The 20,582-nt window shown below is 42.2% G+C and overlaps 1 protein-coding gene and 1 long non-coding RNA gene across 3 annotated transcripts; one reads left to right on the top strand and one right to left on the bottom strand.

The window, feature by feature from the left end:
- The first annotated feature begins 5,972 nt into the window (after positions 1-5,972).
- On the top strand, positions 5,973-8,775 carry LSM5 (LSM5 homolog, U6 small nuclear RNA and mRNA degradation associated). Its single transcript, XM_039731167.1, has 5 exons — positions 5,973-6,086; positions 6,551-6,646; positions 6,873-6,900; positions 7,510-7,582; positions 8,511-8,775. Exons 1-5 carry the CDS (start codon positions 6,041-6,043, stop codon positions 8,541-8,543), a joined length of 276 nt encoding a protein of 91 aa, XP_039587101.1. The 5' UTR covers positions 5,973-6,040; the 3' UTR covers positions 8,544-8,775.
- Positions 8,776-8,907: 132 nt separating this feature from the next.
- LOC120512638 lies at positions 8,908-15,629 on the bottom strand. Of its 2 annotated transcripts, none has more exons than XR_005630087.1 (4): positions 15,493-15,629; positions 14,744-14,890; positions 11,349-11,400; positions 8,908-10,672 (listed from the first exon to the last, which is right to left on the bottom strand). It is a non-coding gene; the product is annotated as an uncharacterized LOC120512638 (long non-coding RNA). The 2 variants fall into 2 exon arrangements; XR_005630086.1 differs by having other exon boundaries at positions 8,908-10,669.
- Positions 15,630-20,582: the final 4,953 nt, after the last annotated feature.

Genomic DNA, 20,582 nt, shown 5'->3' with positions numbered 1-20,582 from the left:
TGCAGACGTGTGATAGTGCATAGTCCCTTATCAGCTGCATATTTAAGAGGCCTCTGCTTGATGGAGTATTCCTGGCTTTAGCAAAAGCCAGTATTCCTGGCTTTTTGTTAGGGATGGTTTCTATGCATATCTTGGACATTCTTTCCTAAATTAATGTACAGGGATTTTCCTGGCACCAGGACAGTAGATTTATTCAGACTTTACTGTAAATGAGTATTCTTTATAAATCACCAAGAAAAGAAAGTACATTGATATATTTGATACGCAGGTTATGAAAGACCAAAGAGAAGCATAGCATTTTCTTCCTGGAAAAAATCAAACAGGAGGAAAAAGGGGTTGGGAAGCATAACATTGATAAGAGACAGGAGGTTTTTTGGCACAGCACTGGATTTTACTCTGGTGTTTGGAGAACACAATACCACTAGATGTCAAGAAAGTAACTCGGCAGGGACAGAAAGAGGGGGTAAGAGAGGGGAAATAAGAAGGAGTTAGGGAGTAATAAAAGGATTTTTAAAAAGGGAGAGGACAGATGGGACCCATGTGCTGGGTTCGTGAGGCTTAAGAGTGCCTAGCTTGCTCCCTATGGTCAGGAGGTGCTCCCTCTCCAGGTATGCTGGTGGCCTTTGGTGTACTGATACAAACCCACAGTGACTGCATTTCTGTGCCAGTGATTGTCCTGAATTACTGAGTCAAAGCAGTCAGCTGCCCATCCATTCTGCACATCCCTTTCACTCACAGAGATGCCTAAGACATTAAAGACCTCGCTTACCACCACACCACACTTACCCTTCTCTGGAACAAAGGCCATCAGAATGTAAAAATTCACAGAGCAGAAAATGAGTCCATATTTCATGACTTGCACAAATCCTTAGGTCAAGCCCCTAGAGAGTTATACTTCATTAAGTCGAATTGTGTAGCAAATGGAATTTTTGTCCTCCTGCAAGTCTCACCTTAGAAAGAAATTGCTTATATTTCAAAATGCAATTAACATCTTAAAAACATTGGAAAATAATGCTTTTAGGCAAAGTATGTGGCATTTTTGGTCTGAATATTGCAGTTTAATTTCAATTATAGACTCTTACTGTTTACAATATCTTGGAACACAGCACATGACAGGATGTTTAAAACATTTCTTTCCTCCAGGTTACATTACTTTCCTGCAAGAATACTCAAAACCAAAAACTTCCTTTTTTTTTTATTTATTCCAAAACCCCAAAAGTTGAAAGCTGAGGTGCTGGCAGCCAAGAGTTCTGCATGCAGTGCAGTCAACAGCAGAGGAAAACACTTTCGGGTCCTGGGAATCGGCATCACTCTGTAGGGTTGGGCTTGGGATATCTGTTTCTTCTCCATAATATTTTCTCATGACCTTGAGTGGAAGCAGGACTGCTATAAAGCAGGATTGCTTCTGAGCACTAGACTGGAAGCAGTAATTTTACTGAAACACTTTTTTGGAAGTACATGGAATGCATAGCAATAAAGAAATAGGATGAATGGCACATCTGCAAGTGTAAATCAATACATTTGATGAATGCCAAGACAAAAACATTGCTGCCTACCTTCAGCTCATCTCTGTAGGACTGAACTTTTTTACCATAAATCCTGACAATAGTGCATGGTAAAAAAATCCAATTAAGTACAAAAATTAAATAGAAATATTGAACTTCCAGCAGTCATACAGGTAAAATTCCATACGGGGAAGGATGACTGATTTAGGGCAGAGAGTGCTAACAGGTGCATTGGTAACTCATCTTCTCTACTAATGCATACAGAAAACCAGTGTCTGTGAGTGATGTGAACCAGGTTCTGCATTCCTGAGATACCTTTCTCCCCCCTGACCCCCACAGAAAAGTATTCAGAAATTACAATATTGGTGTGTCTTGCTGTAATGTGAGAATTTCAACATCTGAAATCACTGCAGAAACTATACTTCTGCCTTTCCATTTACTGGCAGACCAAATACTGCATTCAGTCAGAAGACCCCTGCTTGGTGAATACAGTCACTTGACACTCTTACTGCCTTTGGATATTTGGCTAGGGTAAAAGCTCTGATGGGCTTTTACCATATTCAAACAGTGATCATTATAAATCCCTTCATCTTTGTCATACCTGTGGTGCATACTGATACAGCCTAAATTCACTTAGGCCAAAAGTAGTTCTGAAGTCATAGCAAAAGCCCTGGGAGAGTGGGGCTAGTCTGCCATTTCAGCCAACTGGATTTGCCTTCTCCTCTTGAGGTCCCACTCCTTCCTCAGGACATCTGTGCATTTCATGGCACACAGAACCATCCAGTTCCCCTGAACTCCTAGGAAATATAGCAAGACAAAAACAGGGAGGTATGATTTGGATCACTAAATCATACCTCTTTCAGATGCATCAGCCATGAAATGAGCATTTATGCAGGAAGGGCTCAAAGAACATACTACAGCCTTCAGCACTCAAGAGCAAGCAAATGGCATGTCATTAAAATATAAGCTCATGAGTCTCAATGAAGATTCCCTAGACAGTAGTCCACTGCAAAACCTTTAGCAGATCTGAAACGAAGGTCACTGGTGGAAAATAAAGTTGAAAGAATGAAATTCAGAAAGACCCAGTTCCATTGCACCTGCTCACTTAGGTCAATTTAATGAGTTTTAGACACTGTGCTGGAAATAGCACTCCCACACAGCTCTGCACACAGATTCACAGCTCCATGCTTTCATATTTTTGTGGCTATCCTTCAGTGCTCTTCACAATCTTTGAATCAACCAGATGTGGACACCCGGATGGTGGTACCAGATGGGCAGAACAAACAGGCGCATTTGAATGGGTATTTCCTCGCCACGTGATAAACACTAGCTCCTTCAATTGTGGATTTGGAGCAATAGATTCTTTTTTCCCCACTCTGCAGACTAGGCAGTGAGGAGGGCAAATCCTTCTGTCTCAAGTTCCTCATTGAGCTTGTGGAAATAACTCCAAGGCAATACTTTTGTCGGGCTATGGAGCAAGGCTGTCGCAACTCATGTCAACTTCCAGACTCCAGGACAGCACAGAAACCTTCCTGCCCACCTTGTGAAACGTAATAATCCGTAGTCCTGCTCTTGTTAATGCTTTCAGCCCAGCCAGGCCTGCATGGCTGGTGTCATGGGTTAAATCACTGGGAAGTGGAAGTGAAGGCACATGGCGGCCAGGGAAGAGGGAGAGGGAGAAGGGAAGTGCAGCAGTTTACTTCCCAGCACTTTGCTGTGCCTGCGGGAATGTGGAGTATCTTTGAGTCTGTGGTGATTGATGACAGTTCAAAACTGTTGCAGTGTCTAGTTCTAGCCTTGAGCAGTAGTTGTAGAGGTTGACACACAATCTAATGGACAGAAGACACACTGGACAACCTGTCTGAGGGTGGTGCTGCACCCCAGGGATGCCTTAAGGCAGAGCAGATGGCTGCTCATTAATTCCAACTCCTCAAAAAAACCCATTTATTTGGAAGGTTTATTTTTAGTATGTTGTTCTTCCAGTTTGGCTGATTTGGCTGATTGGCTGTCAGGATTTTCCTTCACATCTTCATTTCCAAAAACTGCTTTCAGGTGTGGAAGAAGCACCCCAATCTTTGGTCTCTAACATTAGTACTGCAGGACAGCAAGTGGATGCAAAGAGTGAGTTACTAATTTTTCTGTCAACACTGAGAAACTTTTAAGGGCAAAAACTGTTGCTAGATGGCTTATGCAACAAGGTCTGTGAGATAACACAATGTGACAGCAAACTTCTGAAGCTGAGTAGCTGGGTACTCTGAGTATACCTTGACACTTTCGAGACCAATAAGTAACACTTCCTGTGCTCTACCAGGCACTCTGAGTAAAGACAGGATTCCACAGTTTTCATGTAGCTCTGAATTTGAGTTCCACATGTGCTCCCTTGCCCTTTCCCCTCAGAATAAGTGTTCACCCAGGCATTGAAATTGGCTTGGGTGCTTCAAAACTACAATGCCCTTGCTGTAGTTTAGCCTGCCCTGTAGCTGGGCTGCAAGACCTCTGCTGTGAGATTATTGCACTGCATTTGGGACTCAAATGAAAGATGATGTGTTTCCATGTCAGTAGCCTAAAGAGAAAGACTTCAGTGTCATTCTAGAAAAAGGAGAAGGAGAGTGAAGAGGTCAGTCTGGCAGTTTTGTGTAGAGTGGCTGGGCAGACGGAGAACACAGGTAAGTATAGGCAGTGTAGAGGCTGCAAGACCAGATCTTTCCCAGACCCAGGCAGAAGTAAAGGACTGTAACCGAGCAGCACTAGGAACCACAAACAGGGAAAGTGCTGTGGCCATTTGCACCAGGTAAGGTGTGGAGCTGAAGGGATAGGACAACAAATTAGCTGTATTGGCAGAAGTACAGAAGTTCAGCCAACACACGATTTCCCCAGATGGCACACTCAGGCATCCAAGAAGGCAGAGATCCCCCAAAGGTCAGCATTGCAGGAGGTGGGATTACTTCCCGAGGGGCAGTTTCCTATCAGTGGCTATGGGACAAGATTCTGCTGCTTGTGCGGACAGGATATTTGTTTTCTCAGCTGGAGAGCTCTCCAAATGGCAGCAGCTGAGAGAAATGCAGACACCTTCAGGACAGTAGCAGTCCTCTAAAACTTATACTCTCCTCAGGCTGTCCGAGTTTCCTAAGCAAGAAAGCAAGGATTGCAGTGCACCTTGGAGGAGCAAAGAGCATAAAAGAACAGCAAGGAGCAACTTGATGCTGTCAGAAAATTCTGTTACTGGACTTGGGTACCTGTGCGTAGGAAATTTAATGAGAACCAACTGCTGGGCACAAAGGCAGCAGGCTTTGTGCAAGATCACAATGTGAGGCGCCAGCGTCACAAATTAGTATTTTGGTCCATCTTTGTTCCATTGATGCAGGTCAATGGAAGGGGCCAAGTTTCAGCTGCCAGACAGGGAGCTGAGGATGAGGATGTTGCACTCTATGCAACACTGTCTATTGCATGCATGAAGACAGGAATACACAGAAATCCTAACTCTAAAAAAGAGTCTTAGTGCCCAAATTAGATACAGAGAGCAAGGACTCAGGTCCATGGAGCACTAGGAAGCCTTCTGGGACAAGAGGAGTCTGAACAAGAGGAAAAGGCTTCACTCTGATCTTAATGAAGTGAGGGTTTTGGCCCTAAAATTTCTAAGGTTCCCAGAGTAATATTTAAAGTAGAATCTGGGGGAAAGCAAACAGGCACAGAAGAGCATGTAGTGTATGTAGACTGATGTGATGTTAAAAAGTGAATACATTTAGGGTTCAATGCCACTTGGGAAATACCAGAAAGAAAATGAAAATAAAAATTGCAATAAGTAAGGACAGCAAGTTAGACTGTTAATGCCAGTTCATTTTCACATGCAAAATAAAATGTTGGTGTCAGGGCAAAACTGGCACATCCTTGCATAGAGCCTGGAGAAAGGATTTAGGGATGCTGAAATGGTTACCTTCAATGAACAATGGCCATCTCAAGAGCTGGGGTATGGAAGATCAATGGGATTCAGTGTTACCTTGCTGACAGTTTCATGGCAAGGAAGGAGTCAGTGCCCTCCCTCCCCTCTGCAAAGCTCTGGCCAATGCACTCCTACCTTCCCCAGTGCCAGCAGAATAATCCCTATATGCCGGGGAGGTTTTGGTTGGACATTAGAAATAATTTCTTCACAGAAAAGCTGCCCAAGGGGGTGGTAAAGTCAGTATCACGGGAGTTGTTTAAGGAAAGACGGGATGTAGCACATCCAGTTTCGGCTGACATGGTGGGATTCGTGGGGTCAGCATCGGGGATCTGAGATATTTTCCAACATGCCTTCTGCCGTGGCGCTGTAGCAGCTGACAATCACGGCGCACACTACACAGCCCGCGGGGCCACATCGGTACCGGCGGCACCCCGCCGGCGCTGCTCGGCTGGGCCGGCAGGACGAGCAGCGAGGGGGGGAACGGGAGGCCTCCCTCGAGAGCCGTCCCCAGGCGGAGGCAGCGGCAGCGGGCGGAGCGGCGCGGCCCGGCCCTCCCCGCTGTGGGCGGCGGCCATTGGCCAGGGCCCGTTCCGACATGGCGGCCAGCGCAGTGTCCAACCCGTCCCAGCTGCTGCCGCTCGGTAACCATGGGCATTCCCGGGGCCGCCGTCGGGGCCCGGCCCGGGTCCCTCTCCAAGGGTCGCGGCGGCTGCGGGCCCCTCCGGAGGCCGAGCTGCGCCGGCGCCTGGCGGGAGGCGGGAGCGCGGGAGCGCATGGCGTCAGGCGGGGGCCCGTGCGCGGCCCGGGAGGATAGCGGGGTCCGGGGCCAGCGGAAAAGGAGGGTGGGAGTAGGGGATAGGTGTGGGGGTGTTGGGGTCTGGCGGGTGAGGTGAGCTTGGGGCTGTGGGAGTGTCTGAGGGAGGCCGCTGGGAGTGGGGATGGGTGTTAGGATGGGGGGCGGCGGGGCTGGTTTGTGTGGGAGAGTGGAGGGGGAATGTGTAAGGTTGTGTGGAATGTGTTTCTGTTTGTGTAAGCAAACCCCAAAAACCCCATAAGGCACAAAAGACTTGCTTTGTAGAACGTATGCTTTTATGTGTACCTACAGAACTTGTGGACAAGTGCATTGGTTCACGTATTCATATCGTGATGAAGAGCGACAAAGAAATTGTTGGGACACTTCTAGGATTTGATGACTTTGTCAGTATCCTTTGATGGACGTTTAAGGCTATCTGCTTTATGCTCTGACCTAAGTAATTTATAGCTCTTGAGAGTTTTGGGTTCACTGAATAGAGCCTTTTTATATGGATCGTTGTAGTCTGATATTTTCAACTTTCAGGTTAAATTACATTTTCGCATAAAATGAAAATAGCATTAAATAGCCTAATTTTAAAATCTGGGCCTTATTTTCCTTGAAACTGGATTTTCAGACATGGTGCTGGAAGATGTTACGGAATTGTAAGTATGTTTTTTGCCTCTTGTTGCTATTTAATGTTTGGTTCACTGAGACAAAGTACTGTGTAAGGTTTGCTAGAAAAATGTTTTTTACATTTATGGAATACTTACCAGCTGAGTATTTTAACATTGGACCTAAAACTATAGAAAGTAATTTGTTCAGGACAGCCATGTCATAGAGTAGCTATTGCATGGTTTATACTTGTATGGGGATTCTATTTGCAGTCTTAATTTTGCATGGGTTGTGTGGGAAACTTTCCAGTATTTAATTTGTTTTTACACTTCTTTAAGACCTAGGCAAAGATTTAACAAGGTGGCAAACTTACATATTTTTACTTTGTCATTATGTGTTGATATATCATATTCAAGAAACTGTCAAGCTTTAGGGGGTGAACACACATCTCCATGTACTGAGTAAATAGACCTTTTCAGTTTGCATTCTGCACGAATAGGTGCTCCATTTGTCAAGATCATGCTGCCGTGTAGCTGATTTATGTGTTAGTTCAGGTAATGGTCACCTTAATGCAGGGATTTCTGTCCGTTCTGTCATCAAATCTGGAGCCCTTGTCCCTGGTTCTGTGTTCTTACTTACTCTTTCTAATGCTCCTTCAGTGAGATCACACCTGAGGGGAGAAGAATCACAAAGCTGGACCAGATTCTGCTCAATGGAAATAACATAACTATGGTGAGTCATCGGAGGCTGCATGTGTTGACTTTCTATGCCTGTAAATCAGTCGGTGATTATATTCGACTCCTTTAAGCCAAGCTTTCCGGACAGTTCTGCTATATCAGGAAGTTTCAGGTCGCTTGTCTGCACAGCTGGCCATGAAGCCTGGACTTCAATACAAGGGCATTTCTAATTTTGTGGGAAGAGGAAGGCTTAAGTGGAAAGATCTGAGTCTAAGTTGGCTCTCTATGAATGAGACATTGTCTCTCTTGTGTTGTTTTACCTCTCTTGCTCCTCTGCATTGTGTGTTGGAGCAGGTGCCATCCTGTGTTAATTTCTAAGCCTTTTTTTTTGCTTTGGTTATTGTTCTGCATGTTGAAAGGACAGCATACATTCTGACTCCTTGTGTGGAGTGAAATTCCTACCATCCAGTTAAGCTGGGGGTGTGTTGCCCTTGAAGAAGAACTTGGTGAATTTTCAGCAAGGCAGATACGTTTCTGCATTAGACCTCATGTGTCTTTTGGACATGTATCTTCCCATATCAGGAAGTCCATGCTTTAGACTTACTCTTATTTTGATCCCAAAACCAGTGAAGCTCTTTCTCTTTAGAAGTGCTCAGCTGATAAAGATATCCATAAAAGTAGTGCTTAATCCTTTTTTTTCCCGCTCGTGTTTTTCCTTTTGTATGTCTTTTTATATTCTTCAATTCCTTGCTTTCTTCACAAGGAGGTGCTATGCTGATTTATTCCCTGCTGGGTTTGTACATTCCCTGCAGGTTTGTACATCTCTGGCAATAACTGATTTCCTCTGTTGGGAGAGTCTGAAAGCCACTTGTGGTCTAGCATGAAGTCTCCAAGTCCTAAAATGTTTGTTGTAAAGTAAGAGCTGTCCTGTTTGTAAAGCTTAACTCTATGGCACTAATGCAAAAATGTCTTACTTTTTGTAGCTGGTTCCTGGAGGAGAAGGACCTGAAGTATGAAGACATGATATTCATATGTGCTTTATATATATATATGCAAAATCTAAATAGGGATTTTGGGGTAGAAATGTTAGGGTATGGATCATTCATTTGCTTTGCGTACATACTTGACATTGTACAAAAGACAATTCTTTAGGAAAAGTGCTGGCGGTAATGTTGATTTTGTAAGTTGAAATCATGACTTGTAAAGACACTTGAACCTCTTCTGAATAAAAGACTTCTTTGTTGGTTACTGTGTTCTGTTATGTGAGTGCACAAGTTTGATAATTTTATAACTACTTGATGGAGTAGAAAAATGATGGTTGTGTTTTGGTTGCCATCAGTCTTCATTTTTTCTACATCTGTTGCATTTGTTTCTGGCCCAAGTCTATATAATACACAAGTCATGAGCCAGGACATTGCTGTGCTTTGGCATACATGCAGATACTGTGCTGGATGTTTTGTTCAAAGTCTGTGTCACTGGAAACCATGTGGCAGAGTTCTGTAGAGTTCTGAAAGCCCTTCAGACTGGGTGCATCTGTTTGATGCTCAGCAACCTTTGGTTCTGCTGGCCTTGAGCGGCAACTCTTGTGGCAGATATTTTGTTGGTGGATATCCTTCCTTACAGCAGAGACCGTGCAATGGCATTTGGCAAATGAGAACAGACAGACCTGACCTGTTTGATGTTCTAGGGCTAAAAATCCCTAAGGATGGTGTTAAAATTTCTCACTGGTGTCAGTGGTGACTCTGCTTTCACCACTTGATGCTATGTATACTCAAATTGGGAGGTGTCTGTGGCTGCTTGCAAAGCTTGGAACACTCATTTTAGAGTAAACAGCAGTTTTGCGTCTCCAACTGCTCTGTGAAATAAAAGTGTGACAGATATTGCGAGCTGCTCTTCTAGGATAATTTCTGGAAGTAATTGCTGTTTTGTTATGACGCTGTGCACCCAGCGCAGCTTATGCTTCTGTAGTACACCTCTCAGCTGGCTTCTATATGTAAGTGTCTTTGGAGAGGAATCAGGTGCCTGCTGTCACTGTGGACAAGGTGGGTGCAGCATGGGCTCACGTGGACAGGATGTGCTTCCCATCACCAGAAGAAACTTTATACTGCCTCAGTTTTTGCTTGATTGGCTGTGTTTTGTTCTATTCACTCCAGAAGGAGTGCTTAGACTTTCCAGAAGGTGTTTTAACACCTGACTCATGTCTGCAGAGCTCCCTCTAAAGATGGTTTGTGCACTGTTAGTCCTTTGTAAGATGAAACATTTTTTCACTGGCAGCTGAGAACACAATGTGTTCCAGGTGGGTCTGGTTTTCTGGTTTGCTTTGCATTCATTATTCCTGTAGCCTGTTGTTTGGAAGTGCAGCTAATAAGCCTGTCCAGTCAGTAAGTAGTGGTGGTTTTTCTTCTTCCTCCCCTAGAAATCCAAGTGCTTAACTATACTACACTGTCTTCTTGTGGATGCTGATCTTCTCCAGAATACTATTCAGGGTGCCACCACATGTAGGTAATTTAAAATAATAGCCTTAGAATTTAAAAAGATAGAAAACTGAGTGAGGCTTTAAGTTTAGGGCAAGATAATTGTCATGTTAAATAACTTTGGGGTTATGACATGCACAGTGGTGATTCTATTCAGAATTATGTTTGTGTTGCTTTCTGTTTTTCTTTAAGATAGCACTGGTTGCAGTGATCTTTAGTTCTACTACCTGGCTATCTGTCTTAGTATGGAGAAAGTTCCCTTCTGCCTACTATTTTAGTATACTTGCTCATTCTGGTTTGGGTATTATATCCTCACTGAAATTATTACAATGACTCTTGTCAGTCCTAGGTCACTGGTAATTTTTAACACAGTCACTGCTTCCAAAACTTATCATTGTAATTTAGCAGTCGTATCAGTAACGTTATTTTGCAGGTGTTACAATATTTTGGTCAATTGAACTAGAGTCAGACACAATGTAAGCAGAGAACACTAGAATATTTATTCCAGTTTCAATTCCTATGAATCTGACCTTGAGGCAGTTGTTAAAAGGAGCCAGCAAATATTTTCAGGAGCTTGCTTTGACATTTTTGAGCTACCATAATGAACAGGAATCAAAATTCAGCTTTGTTTTGACTGGTGCATTAATGCTGGGCCACACTTTTGCTTTCTGCTAAAAGAGAAAATGGATTTGAATTAATAATTTATCAACAGATTCTGCAGCTTGATGTAATTTTCATGAAGACACTATGGCTGATTAATTAAACTGTTAGAAACAAAATCAGGGATTCAAAAACAATGCCATTTTATTTCAGAGGTCCTTGCTTATATTTGTACAACATATTGCATAACTCAATTTTCTGCAAAGCCTAATATATTTCATGGCTTTTTTCTAAAAACTTCTATAAGCTCACATTCTCTTGAAGCCTTCTAGAAGCTCAAAATAAGCGTTACAAATGAAGTATTTGTTGTTTTCACAGGAAAACAGTTACAAGAAAACACAAAAATATACCTGTTTAATCCATTATGAACAAATACTTCAAGCAGATGGAATATGATCTTCATATATCAGTACTTAATACAATTGGTTAATAGTTTTCTTTTTTTATATAATGTATTTAATAAAAATTTAAACATATATTTAAATATGGCAAAGTACTGTAGTTTTATTCCAATTAATGGATTCCAGAGTAACTTTTTTAAATATAATTCAAACCTGTAAACATTAGTCAGTATTTGGTTTTGTGTGATTCTTTTAATGGATCCTCATATTTTGTTTTCAGTACTGTTTAAAATTGTGGCCTTCAGCAGCCATTAAGTGCAAAGTGGTTTGGCAATCCTGTTGTCACCTGCATTCCCCTGGCATTCCATTTGGTGAAGAACTTGATGTGGCAGCAGCCCCTGCACAGGAAGAGGAAAACACAGATTATAAGGATTTATAAATAAGCAGTTAAAAAGTTTTTCCATTTTCCATCCAATATACCAGTAAGCACTGGTATATTACTGCGATTTAGGAATGTTACACCTCAGTTCAGTGCCCCTCTGAGGCTCTCCCAAACTGTGTGCAGTTTTTGACCATGCCAGAGGCTGATGCATGGTAAGGAACATGATATCTACTCAATACTGTGCTCTCTAGCCCAGGGGTCTATGAGACTACTTTTGAAATTAATCCCATTGTCTTACTCAGCTCTTTCTGGTGTTCCATGTCACCACAGGCCTTGCTTTTCAAGACCCAGGATGGTGTTTGGGCACAGGGTGCATCTCCAGCCATCCCGTGGTGGATTCCACCTCTGTCAGCACATACTGCTTGCCTTCACAGGTTTGTGGGAGTGCAGTCTAACTAGCCAGGCCTATCCATATTTGTATTTTGAGCATTGTTCCCCATACCACAGAGGCTTTACTTGGCCTGCTTGATTGCAGTGCATGTTTCACAGCTAAGGATAATCTGGGAAGTAGTGCCCGTGGTTAAGTCCACCCCTCAGTCATCTGTTTTGTTGAGCCCATCTGTTTTGTTGCATCTCTTCTCTGATGACCTGAAGCACCATGGGCGCAGTAAGCCAGAAATAATTCACCTTTATGTTGCCAGTTCAGATCCACCTGAGACGCTTTAATCTTGGCAACCCAATCCATGTGTCCATTGTTGTGATGTTCTTCAGTAGCCCAACTCACAGGTGCTTGTGAATCTACATGATGTGCTTTTACAGCCAGCTTTTCTCTCCAAGCAGTGATGTCTTGTCAATCTTCAGCAGCCCAGACAGGTTAACCTCTATTCTACTAATTTGTTTTTCCATTGTTCCAGCCACCCCTACAGAGCATTTGCTACTGTTCAGTGGTCAGTGTAGAGGTAGGACGCTGGCCATTTCTCTTGTTTAGTGATATCTAAACAACATGCAGATTTCAGGTCTGCAAATTGACTTGATCCACCTTGTCCTGCAGTAGCTTCTGCAATTTGCCATGGAGTAGTCCATGTAGCAGCTTCCTATTTTTATCCCCAAGATATAGCAGGAACCAATGACAGTATTTTCCAATGATGAGGGCATGATGAAGGCATTTTCCTGTTTCTGGTAGCTGGTTATATGTGATTGCCTCCTCAACACATCGCCTTTTCATCATCCTCCTCTGATGATAATCCAAAATGCTTGGCTTCCTTGAGTTCTAAGATCCCTGGTGATTGGCATTTCCTATTTGAGCTTGCTGGGTGATCATCACAACTCACTTACTCCACGTGTTGTCAGTGCCATGATGTGTGGCAGGGACTTTCCCTCTGAACACCCAGCCCAGCACTGGCAGTCAGGGTGCCAGGAGGAGCTGTGCTTTGGTGCCAGTCACTTCCAAAGCAGCTCAAAACCCTTCATAAGGATCTCTTTGTCAGGTAGGGTATAACACGCCTTAGATCTCTTTTATCTCTGAGTCTGAAATCTCACTGGTCATCCTGAAGTCTCCCTGGGTACGTCTTGCCAGAGACTCCAGGAAAGACCATTCTCCCTCTCTGCAGTGTAGAGCAAATTTCCCACATGTGCTCCTGTCCTGACTGGCACAAAGGTTACTGCATGAAGAATTTCCTGTTTAGATCATTCAAAAGCCTGTTATTGTTCAGGACCCCACTTTAAATTATTCTTATTCCATGTCACATAATATTGATAGGGCTTACAATCTGACCGTAATCTGTAACATGCATCCTCCAGAAACCTGCAGTGGCTAGGAAAACCTGTGCTTGCTTTCTCCTGGTTGGTGGGACATAGCTATTTGTTTACCACATTCATTGGAATCTGATTACATCCTTCTTGCCATTTTACTTCTAAAAGTTTAATTTCCTGGACAGATCCCTTGAGTTTGCTTTGCTTTATGGCAAAAACGGCCTTTAGGAGGATCTGGATTTTCTTCTCCCCTTTCTCAAAGAACTTCCTTTGCTGTCTTGCCCCATACAATATCATTGATGTACTTCAAGTGTTCTGGAGCCTCACCCTTTTCTAGTGCAGCCTGGATCAGCCCATGGCAAATAGTGGGGCTGCGTTTCCACCCCCAGGGCAACAGTCTTTTAGTCTCCACTCTCCACTGGACTTACACGTTGGCCATATAGGACTACTAAGGGGTCAGCAAATCTTGCTGACCACTCCCTGGCTCTCCAGCTCTCAAATCATCCCCTGGAAGGGGGTCATGAAGTCCTGGTTGGTGTGATACTGCCAACACTGCACTGTTGTGGTAGCCATCAGTACCTGTTGTTCTTCAGCCCTCAGCAGTCCCACAGCAAAGGGTCCTCTGAGAGACCAGGCAAGATCATCCTTGAGAAAATACCTTTCCCTCACACTTGACACAGCCTCCAGGGGCTGAGAGTTTCTGTGCTCTTCCCAATCGTCTTGTCAATGCCCATATTCCAGGACAGAGATCCCAGCTGCTTGGCTTCACTGCCATCCAGTTTCATATCACGGGCCGCAACAATCAAGAATTAGAGCAGCCAGGTCACCAGCGGCTCTCCTCACTAGTGGTTGAAATCTATTTGTATATCTCACAGCTCACCTGAGGATTAGGATCAGGTGATTATCTCTGGCCCTACCTTTTCCTCCTGTTTTGAGGGCTCTGCTTCCTCTTCATCCTTCACGCAGTCAACTGATTACTTTTTTGATTTACAATTTGATTTCTTTTCTGTATAGGGTTGACTGCTACTGGCAGGGGTTGTTCCTCTGGTTCAGCAGCAGTTTGAGTGGCCATGGTGCCTGTTGGTCTGCTTCCTTTCTCCACCCCTGGGAATGATGTCTACTGGTGAGCAGTGTCCAGTAAACAGTAGCCAGGATAGAACACATTGCATAAGTTTGTGCCTCTCTGGAGCTACTACAGCATTTTTCTTTGACATATTTCATCACTTTAACAGGTTGTTAAAAGTGATGTAGTTGTTCACAGGTGAATTGCTAAACTATTGGTGAAGTCCAACACTTGCTTGTGTCCTCCTATGTTCCATGCCACTCATTACTATCCCACCTCAGAGCAGATCTCTGAACAACCTCCCTAGAAATCTAGATTTGCTGCCTTGTTAATATTTCTCCCCTTGCATCGTCATTGGGTATCTGATCTGGGCCTTCTAAAAGTCATAAAATAACTGTATTCAGTATTTTCAGCAAAACAGTAAGCATAAACACACTTCTAACAGCAGTAATCTCCCTAAAGATTACCCAACTCTTGTTAGAACCTTAATAACGTGACATGCAAGTTATCTCTCTAAAAGTAGCTTTTAGTTCCCAGCACTTACTTTCCAGCTCTTTTTTTTTCTTTAAACGCTTTTTCCGGTCAATGGCAGCCAACTCAGCTTTCAGCAACCGGTAGCGTTTCCGGATTTCCTGCATTTTTGCTTGGAGAACTGTTATGCGCTCGGTGCTACTCAAATTTTGCAAGTCAGCTGCAAGTTAAACAATTTCTGTTAATTATTACATTGCAGCAGTGCACTGAAGCCTTCTGAGGCTCCGATGAAGGGGGAGGTACTCAAATCTTCGTGATGTACTTTGAGGTAGCAGGCAGCACGGCTGAGAAACAACAACTGCTGTTTATTATCCTATCTTGACTGCCACAAATGCACTGAAACTTCTTATGAGAAATACTAAATAAGTCCTGGTTCATTATGGCAAAATGGAAGGGGAAGATTTAAAAAATAATAATCTTAGAGGCTGAACAAGAAGCAGAGAACAAGGAGTAAACAGCAAGAAAGGTAAACTATCAGGATATATGACAAAACTAAGCAAACTGGGGATGGAGTGATTTTAGAGGCAAAAACTCCTCAAACCAGAAAATTCCAAAAGTCTTCTTATAGTATATTGCAAGACCACAAGAAGCATGTCTCAAAGAAGATACTTACACACTTGAAAACTCCATTTGCAACCTTTGGGCAAATGATTATCATGTTCTTTTAGATCAGACTCTCTCTCTCCACTTTGCCCACATTTTCCTGTGGGAAGGTAGATTGTTACAAAACAAAGCAACTTTCCCACCCAACCCAAAGCTTACCAGGAGCTGTCTCACTCTAACATGACATAATCCATCCTGGTGTAGCAGCTTGGCACACAGCTCTCTGCACCACGGGTGCCCAGGTGCAGGACCGCAAAACAGGTCTGTAATGGGGCCCCTCTAATTCTGGCATGCTGGGAAAGGGAAACCTTGCACTGGAAACACCGGCCAGTTTGTTGTTGTGCACGTAGACTCAGATCTGTTCTGTGGATTTATGGGAACTAAAGTCCTACAGACCTAGAAGGTTGATAAAAGTAGGAGACTGTGGCTCCACAATCCATCACAAAAACTGGCAGGTATTTAACTGATTGTGTGTGTGCGTGAACATAAGGAGGTAGGGTAGGGACACACTTCCTGGAAGGAGATTCTTGAATACGATCCAGCTGCTCAAGGTTCGTATAGCCATAGTCCACTCTACTCTCCAACTGGATCACGACAGCAGTGCACTTATTGCTTTAGAATCACAGCCATAAATAAATTGCCTGCATCAGAAAATAAGGCAAAGAGGCACTGTAATGTGTTCATGTAGGTGCCAAAATTATCCACATGTTTTTACTTATGGAGCTATGTAGTCTTTAAAAGACTTTGCAAGACTAGTTATTACATCCTAGCTCCTATTCACCTTTTTTAATATTTATTTCAAACAAATAACATGGTACTTTCACACATTTTATTTCACACTGAGCTGCTGTACTTACTACTTTTATTCTTCTTTTTGATGTTCACTGATGTTTTGAGGCTTGTTTTCTGCTTTTTGGAGGACCTGTCTCTTCCCTGAGCTTTTTGAAGGTTTTTTTGGCCTCTAAACACTATAAAGGAGGAAAAAGACCCCAAAAAGTAGAAGGAAATGGAAATAACAACAATTTTAAAAAAGCCTGAATTTCTCTGCATTTTTTCTTAAAGTATGTACATCTGTGATTAACAAAGCAATAGAGATATCTTTATTGAGGGCTGCCTATTAATCTCATCCAAACTCTCACCTTTGTTGAATGAAACACATTTTATTGCGTTCTTTTAGAACATTTCCAGATGAATTATAGTAACACACCTTAAGGGTGTTTTGAGGAAATTCAGTTAATTGTTAACTGAAATCTGTTGCAATGAAAAAACAAGGAGTATAGTCAGACAAGCATTTTCTTCCTCAGTGTTAAAAATGTTTCAGGTACTACAGAACAGTGAAAGCACCTGTATTTTTGATGAACTGCAAAACAGCCTGTCACTTTCACAAACTATCTTTTGGATCCAGCCTTGCCAACAGTTAAAATGCAGGCAGCAGTACACTGACATCATGTGCACAAGTGTTGGCTGTGTTTATTATCCTCTTCTCTCTGATGGTCTCATCTGGATGAATCTCAAAATTGCATGAATGTGAAACCCAGCTAAGAAGGTCAATGTTTTATATCAGTTTGACTTCCATTTTTCAGAACATTAACTTCACAAGGGTCAATGGTTGCCTAAACATGCCATAACTGGTACTTTCTCCCACAAATGAAATAGCTTACAGAGAATCAAGTTTTATGCAAGAAGCAGTATCTTCTACTTGTAAGCAGGGCACTCAAAATGCTTTCATCTTGCTACAATAAATATTCCTTACACAATGTATTACAGATTATTCTGGGCCTTTCTTTTTAGGTCCAGTATAAAATATCACTCTTACATACTTTTTTCCTCATTGAAACCATCACAATTCCTAACAAAAGGCCAAGAAACTTCCTGGCGGTTGTATTTTTTCACTAGATGATTACACTATTTCCACACATTTGAAGTAGACAGTAGGCTACTATTTCCTTCAAAAATTCACTTCCCAGCAGCAAAACTATAACAGAATGAAGACACATGCGCAATGGTAAAATGAGAGTTGCTTAGGTTGAAGACAGCTCTTTTTACCCTTTCCTTTACCATTTTCAGCATGCTCTGGCTCTGATTGATTACCACTACTGGAGCTGACACTGGCATCAAAACCTTTTGAAGAAATATTTCGGTGAGACTGGAGATCTTGCATCTGTCCTGCAGTATTCTTTGCCTCTGCCATGCTATGTGTTTCACTTGTGATGCTTTGTATCCCTTCTTGGTTTGGTGGCAGACTCCCAGAGACAGTGAGAGTGGATTGATGGTTACTGTACTCTGCTACAGCTACAGTGGAAGGTGACTCAACGGTTGGAGAACTATTTTGCACTAAATACTCCTCTTCCTTCTCTCCGTCAGTTTTATTCTAGGTGAAAGAACAGATGAAAAACCCTTCCCATTTGAGCAATTACAAGACTTCCATCTTAAAATCATGCAGTGCTTACAATTTGTTAAACATTCGATGTGTAGAGGAAAGCTCTCCTCTTCATTTAAAAGACTACAAGTACCTTCCTACGGTCCATGCTGAGACCTTTCTATTGAAGACAGGAGCTATGTCAACACCCAGAGAGATGTGAAAGCAAACACAGCCCGTGCTGTAGAAGCAGAGGGGCCACAGGCACAGCACGGCAGCCGTTGGGCAGTTGGGCAGTTTGTGGCCGTTGGGCAGTTGGGCTGTTCCTTGGCACAGGGGTTCCAGAGGTTCCACCACACTGCAGGGAAAGGAGAGGGAGAAGGTGACCCAGCAGGAGCACTGACTCCTGTGGCAGAAGGAAATTCTTCCTTGTAGCCCACTGCCTGAGGAACCTGACCTATACCTAAATATCAGTTTAAAAAAATTGAAGAAAATGCTCTGAAATAAAATGGTATGGATACACAGGAGTTCTGCTTGCTCTCAAGAATCAGCAGGAGCTCCCAAATTTCACCCCATCGAGCTGGCTTCCAACGCTGAAATGTATTCTTCTAATTTGTTTTCTATTAAGTCATGCATAACTTTATTAAAGGGAAGGGAAGGGAAGGGAAGGGCAGGGAAGGGAAGGGAAGGGAAGGTGAAAATCCCAAAATCTTTATGGGAAAAATTTTCATTCCTAAAAGGCTGGGAAGCCACTTTTCCTGTCATGTATTTATATGCCAATCAAAAGGAAGCAGAATGGGGTGTACTTAAGAACGTATCAAGCCAAATTTGGGAGTAACTAGGGCAAAAAAGGGAGTGAAACTATTTTCTTTTATTCCAATTTTTGGTACTTTCCTTTGGTCTGCCTTTATCATTCATTATACATAAACACAAAACTAAATTGTATATGGTTATGTTTTTTAGCAGCAAATTAAGACATTTGTAAGAGAAATTAGTAGGGAAAAAAAGGAAATAAGGAGCCATATAAAATGGAATTCAGATTTGAATAGAGCAGTCATTTGTGTACCGTAGCCATGATATTTTCTGAAAAATCCTTTTGCCAGGATTTTCCCTCCTGAGGAGCTGAGGACCTCAGGAAAGAAATATAAACAATAACTATCTGCTGCTGTGGAATGCAACAGGTGCATCTTCCATTGGTCCATATGGATTGTTTTCACTTGATGACCAATCACAGCCACTTGAGTTGAGGCAGTGAGCAGTCACAATATTTTGTTATGCATTCTATTCTGTTCTTGTTCTTTGTAGCCTTCTGATCATTCTTTTCTCTCTGTAAAAAGAGTATTGTTTTTATGTAGTATTTTAATATAATATATATCATAAGATAATAAACCAGCATTCTGAAAATTAAGTCAAGCCTCGTGTCTCCACACATGGGAGGTTCCCAACAGTGTACTTTTCAATCTGCTAAGTTTCAGCTAAGGTTCAATTCTCTATGTATTGGGACACAGAGGATGAAGGCTTTATTACACTGGCAGGTAAGAGGAAAAGGTGTGTTTTTTCCAGTCAGCACTGAACAGTAGAGTCACAGGTAAAACACACCACCCAAATGAAAATTCAGTGTGGATCTGTGTTAGGTTTACTTCATATATATGCCTTAAAAATTTAACAATAAGATAATTTCTTACAACTAGACAAAATGTGACCAGGTAATAAAAATGACTTCTGAGCCTGAGTGTCTGCAAAGTGGGTATTTGGAGTTGCTAACCCACTTGGAGTCACTAACTTTCAAGTCACTGACTTTGCACTAAAACTTTCACATTCTTTTTCAGTTCAAGGCTTCCATTTTAGGTCAGAATGATACAAAGCAAACCCTATTCCCTAATATCAAGATATTAACAATAGGCATCTTATGATCTGAGGTTGGGCCTGTTCAATCCAAAACCAAAGAGGTACATTCTCAAAGATTAACGTGTACATCCTCCACAGAATTCCTAGAGGGAAAACAAAGAAGAAAGAGAATTTTTCCAGCTGCTAGATTTATACTCCCAAAGGTATAACATTCTCAGGAAGACAAGGGACTTCAAGGAAGTAGCAAGCCTTGGCAAATTCACTGAAAAGTTCCAGGATTCCTCTGTGTAGCTCATAACATGAAAGAATCTTTTCTTTTTTTTTCCTTTTGGCTGTGATCAAAGAAATTACAAGAGTTATTTTCATATCCAAATACTGGAATATTAGATGAGGGCTCCATTTTAAAATTTAATTTATTTTTAAATAATTTCCCTTCTTCCCCCTCTTCCCACCACAACAAACACTACCCTTCAGAACTTGAAATTTCATAATATGTGTTCCATTTTATTTCAGTAGTTGACTAAAGTAAAAAAAACTTGTATATTGGTAAATGGGGGAAATGGATTTGTAGAGTGTTCTCGGGGCCTGACAGAAGGCCTATGCAGTATGCGTCCGTATGCAAACCTTGAGACAAGAAACGTCGACTTAGAAATGCCATGGAATAGGAAAAATATTATTGAGACAGAAATGGAGCTAGAAAAAAGTTTCAAAAGTTGGTCTTGCATATAAGACTAGGTACTTTAGAGGAATAGAACTATGAAAGATGCATTGTATTGGGACCCAGGAGGAGTAGTTTTAGATGATTTGCTTTAAGCATCTACAGCATAGTATAGCAATTACTGAACAGGCCAAGAAAAGCTTATAGTGTAGTGTAGTTAAGAAATAGTCAGCTTCTGATTGTGATAGCATGAGCTATAACATCTGCATTGTCTCACCCTTCTCATGAGACTAAAAATAGAATAGAAGTTTTTAAAATGCCTCTCCATTGCCCCATCTCTGGGTCAAGAAAAAAGTATTGTCTGACAAGTAAAGTTTCAACAAA

Source organism: Passer montanus, unplaced genomic scaffold (assembly GCF_014805655.1).
Source record: "Passer montanus isolate IOZ18808 unplaced genomic scaffold, ASM1480565v1 scaffold110, whole genome shotgun sequence".
In the NCBI taxonomy this organism is placed as follows: Eukaryota; Metazoa; Chordata; class Aves; order Passeriformes; family Passeridae; genus Passer; species Passer montanus.
Note: the sequence above shows the minus strand (reverse complement) of the source record. Positions and strands in the feature narration are given on the sequence as shown.

Bases quoted from the DNA above. Each gene is read 5' to 3' on its own strand.
- LSM5 (XM_039731167.1), top strand. From the start codon at position 6,041: ATGGCGGCCAGCGCAGTGTCCAACCCGTCCCAGCTGCTGCCGCTCG. The intron at 6,647-6,872 runs GTATCCTTTGAT...CTGGATTTTCAG, and splicing joins AGGATTTGATGACTTTGTCA to ACATGGTGCTGGAAGATGTT. The intron at 6,901-7,509 runs GTAAGTATGTTT...ATGCTCCTTCAG, and splicing joins CTGGAAGATGTTACGGAATT to TGAGATCACACCTGAGGGGA.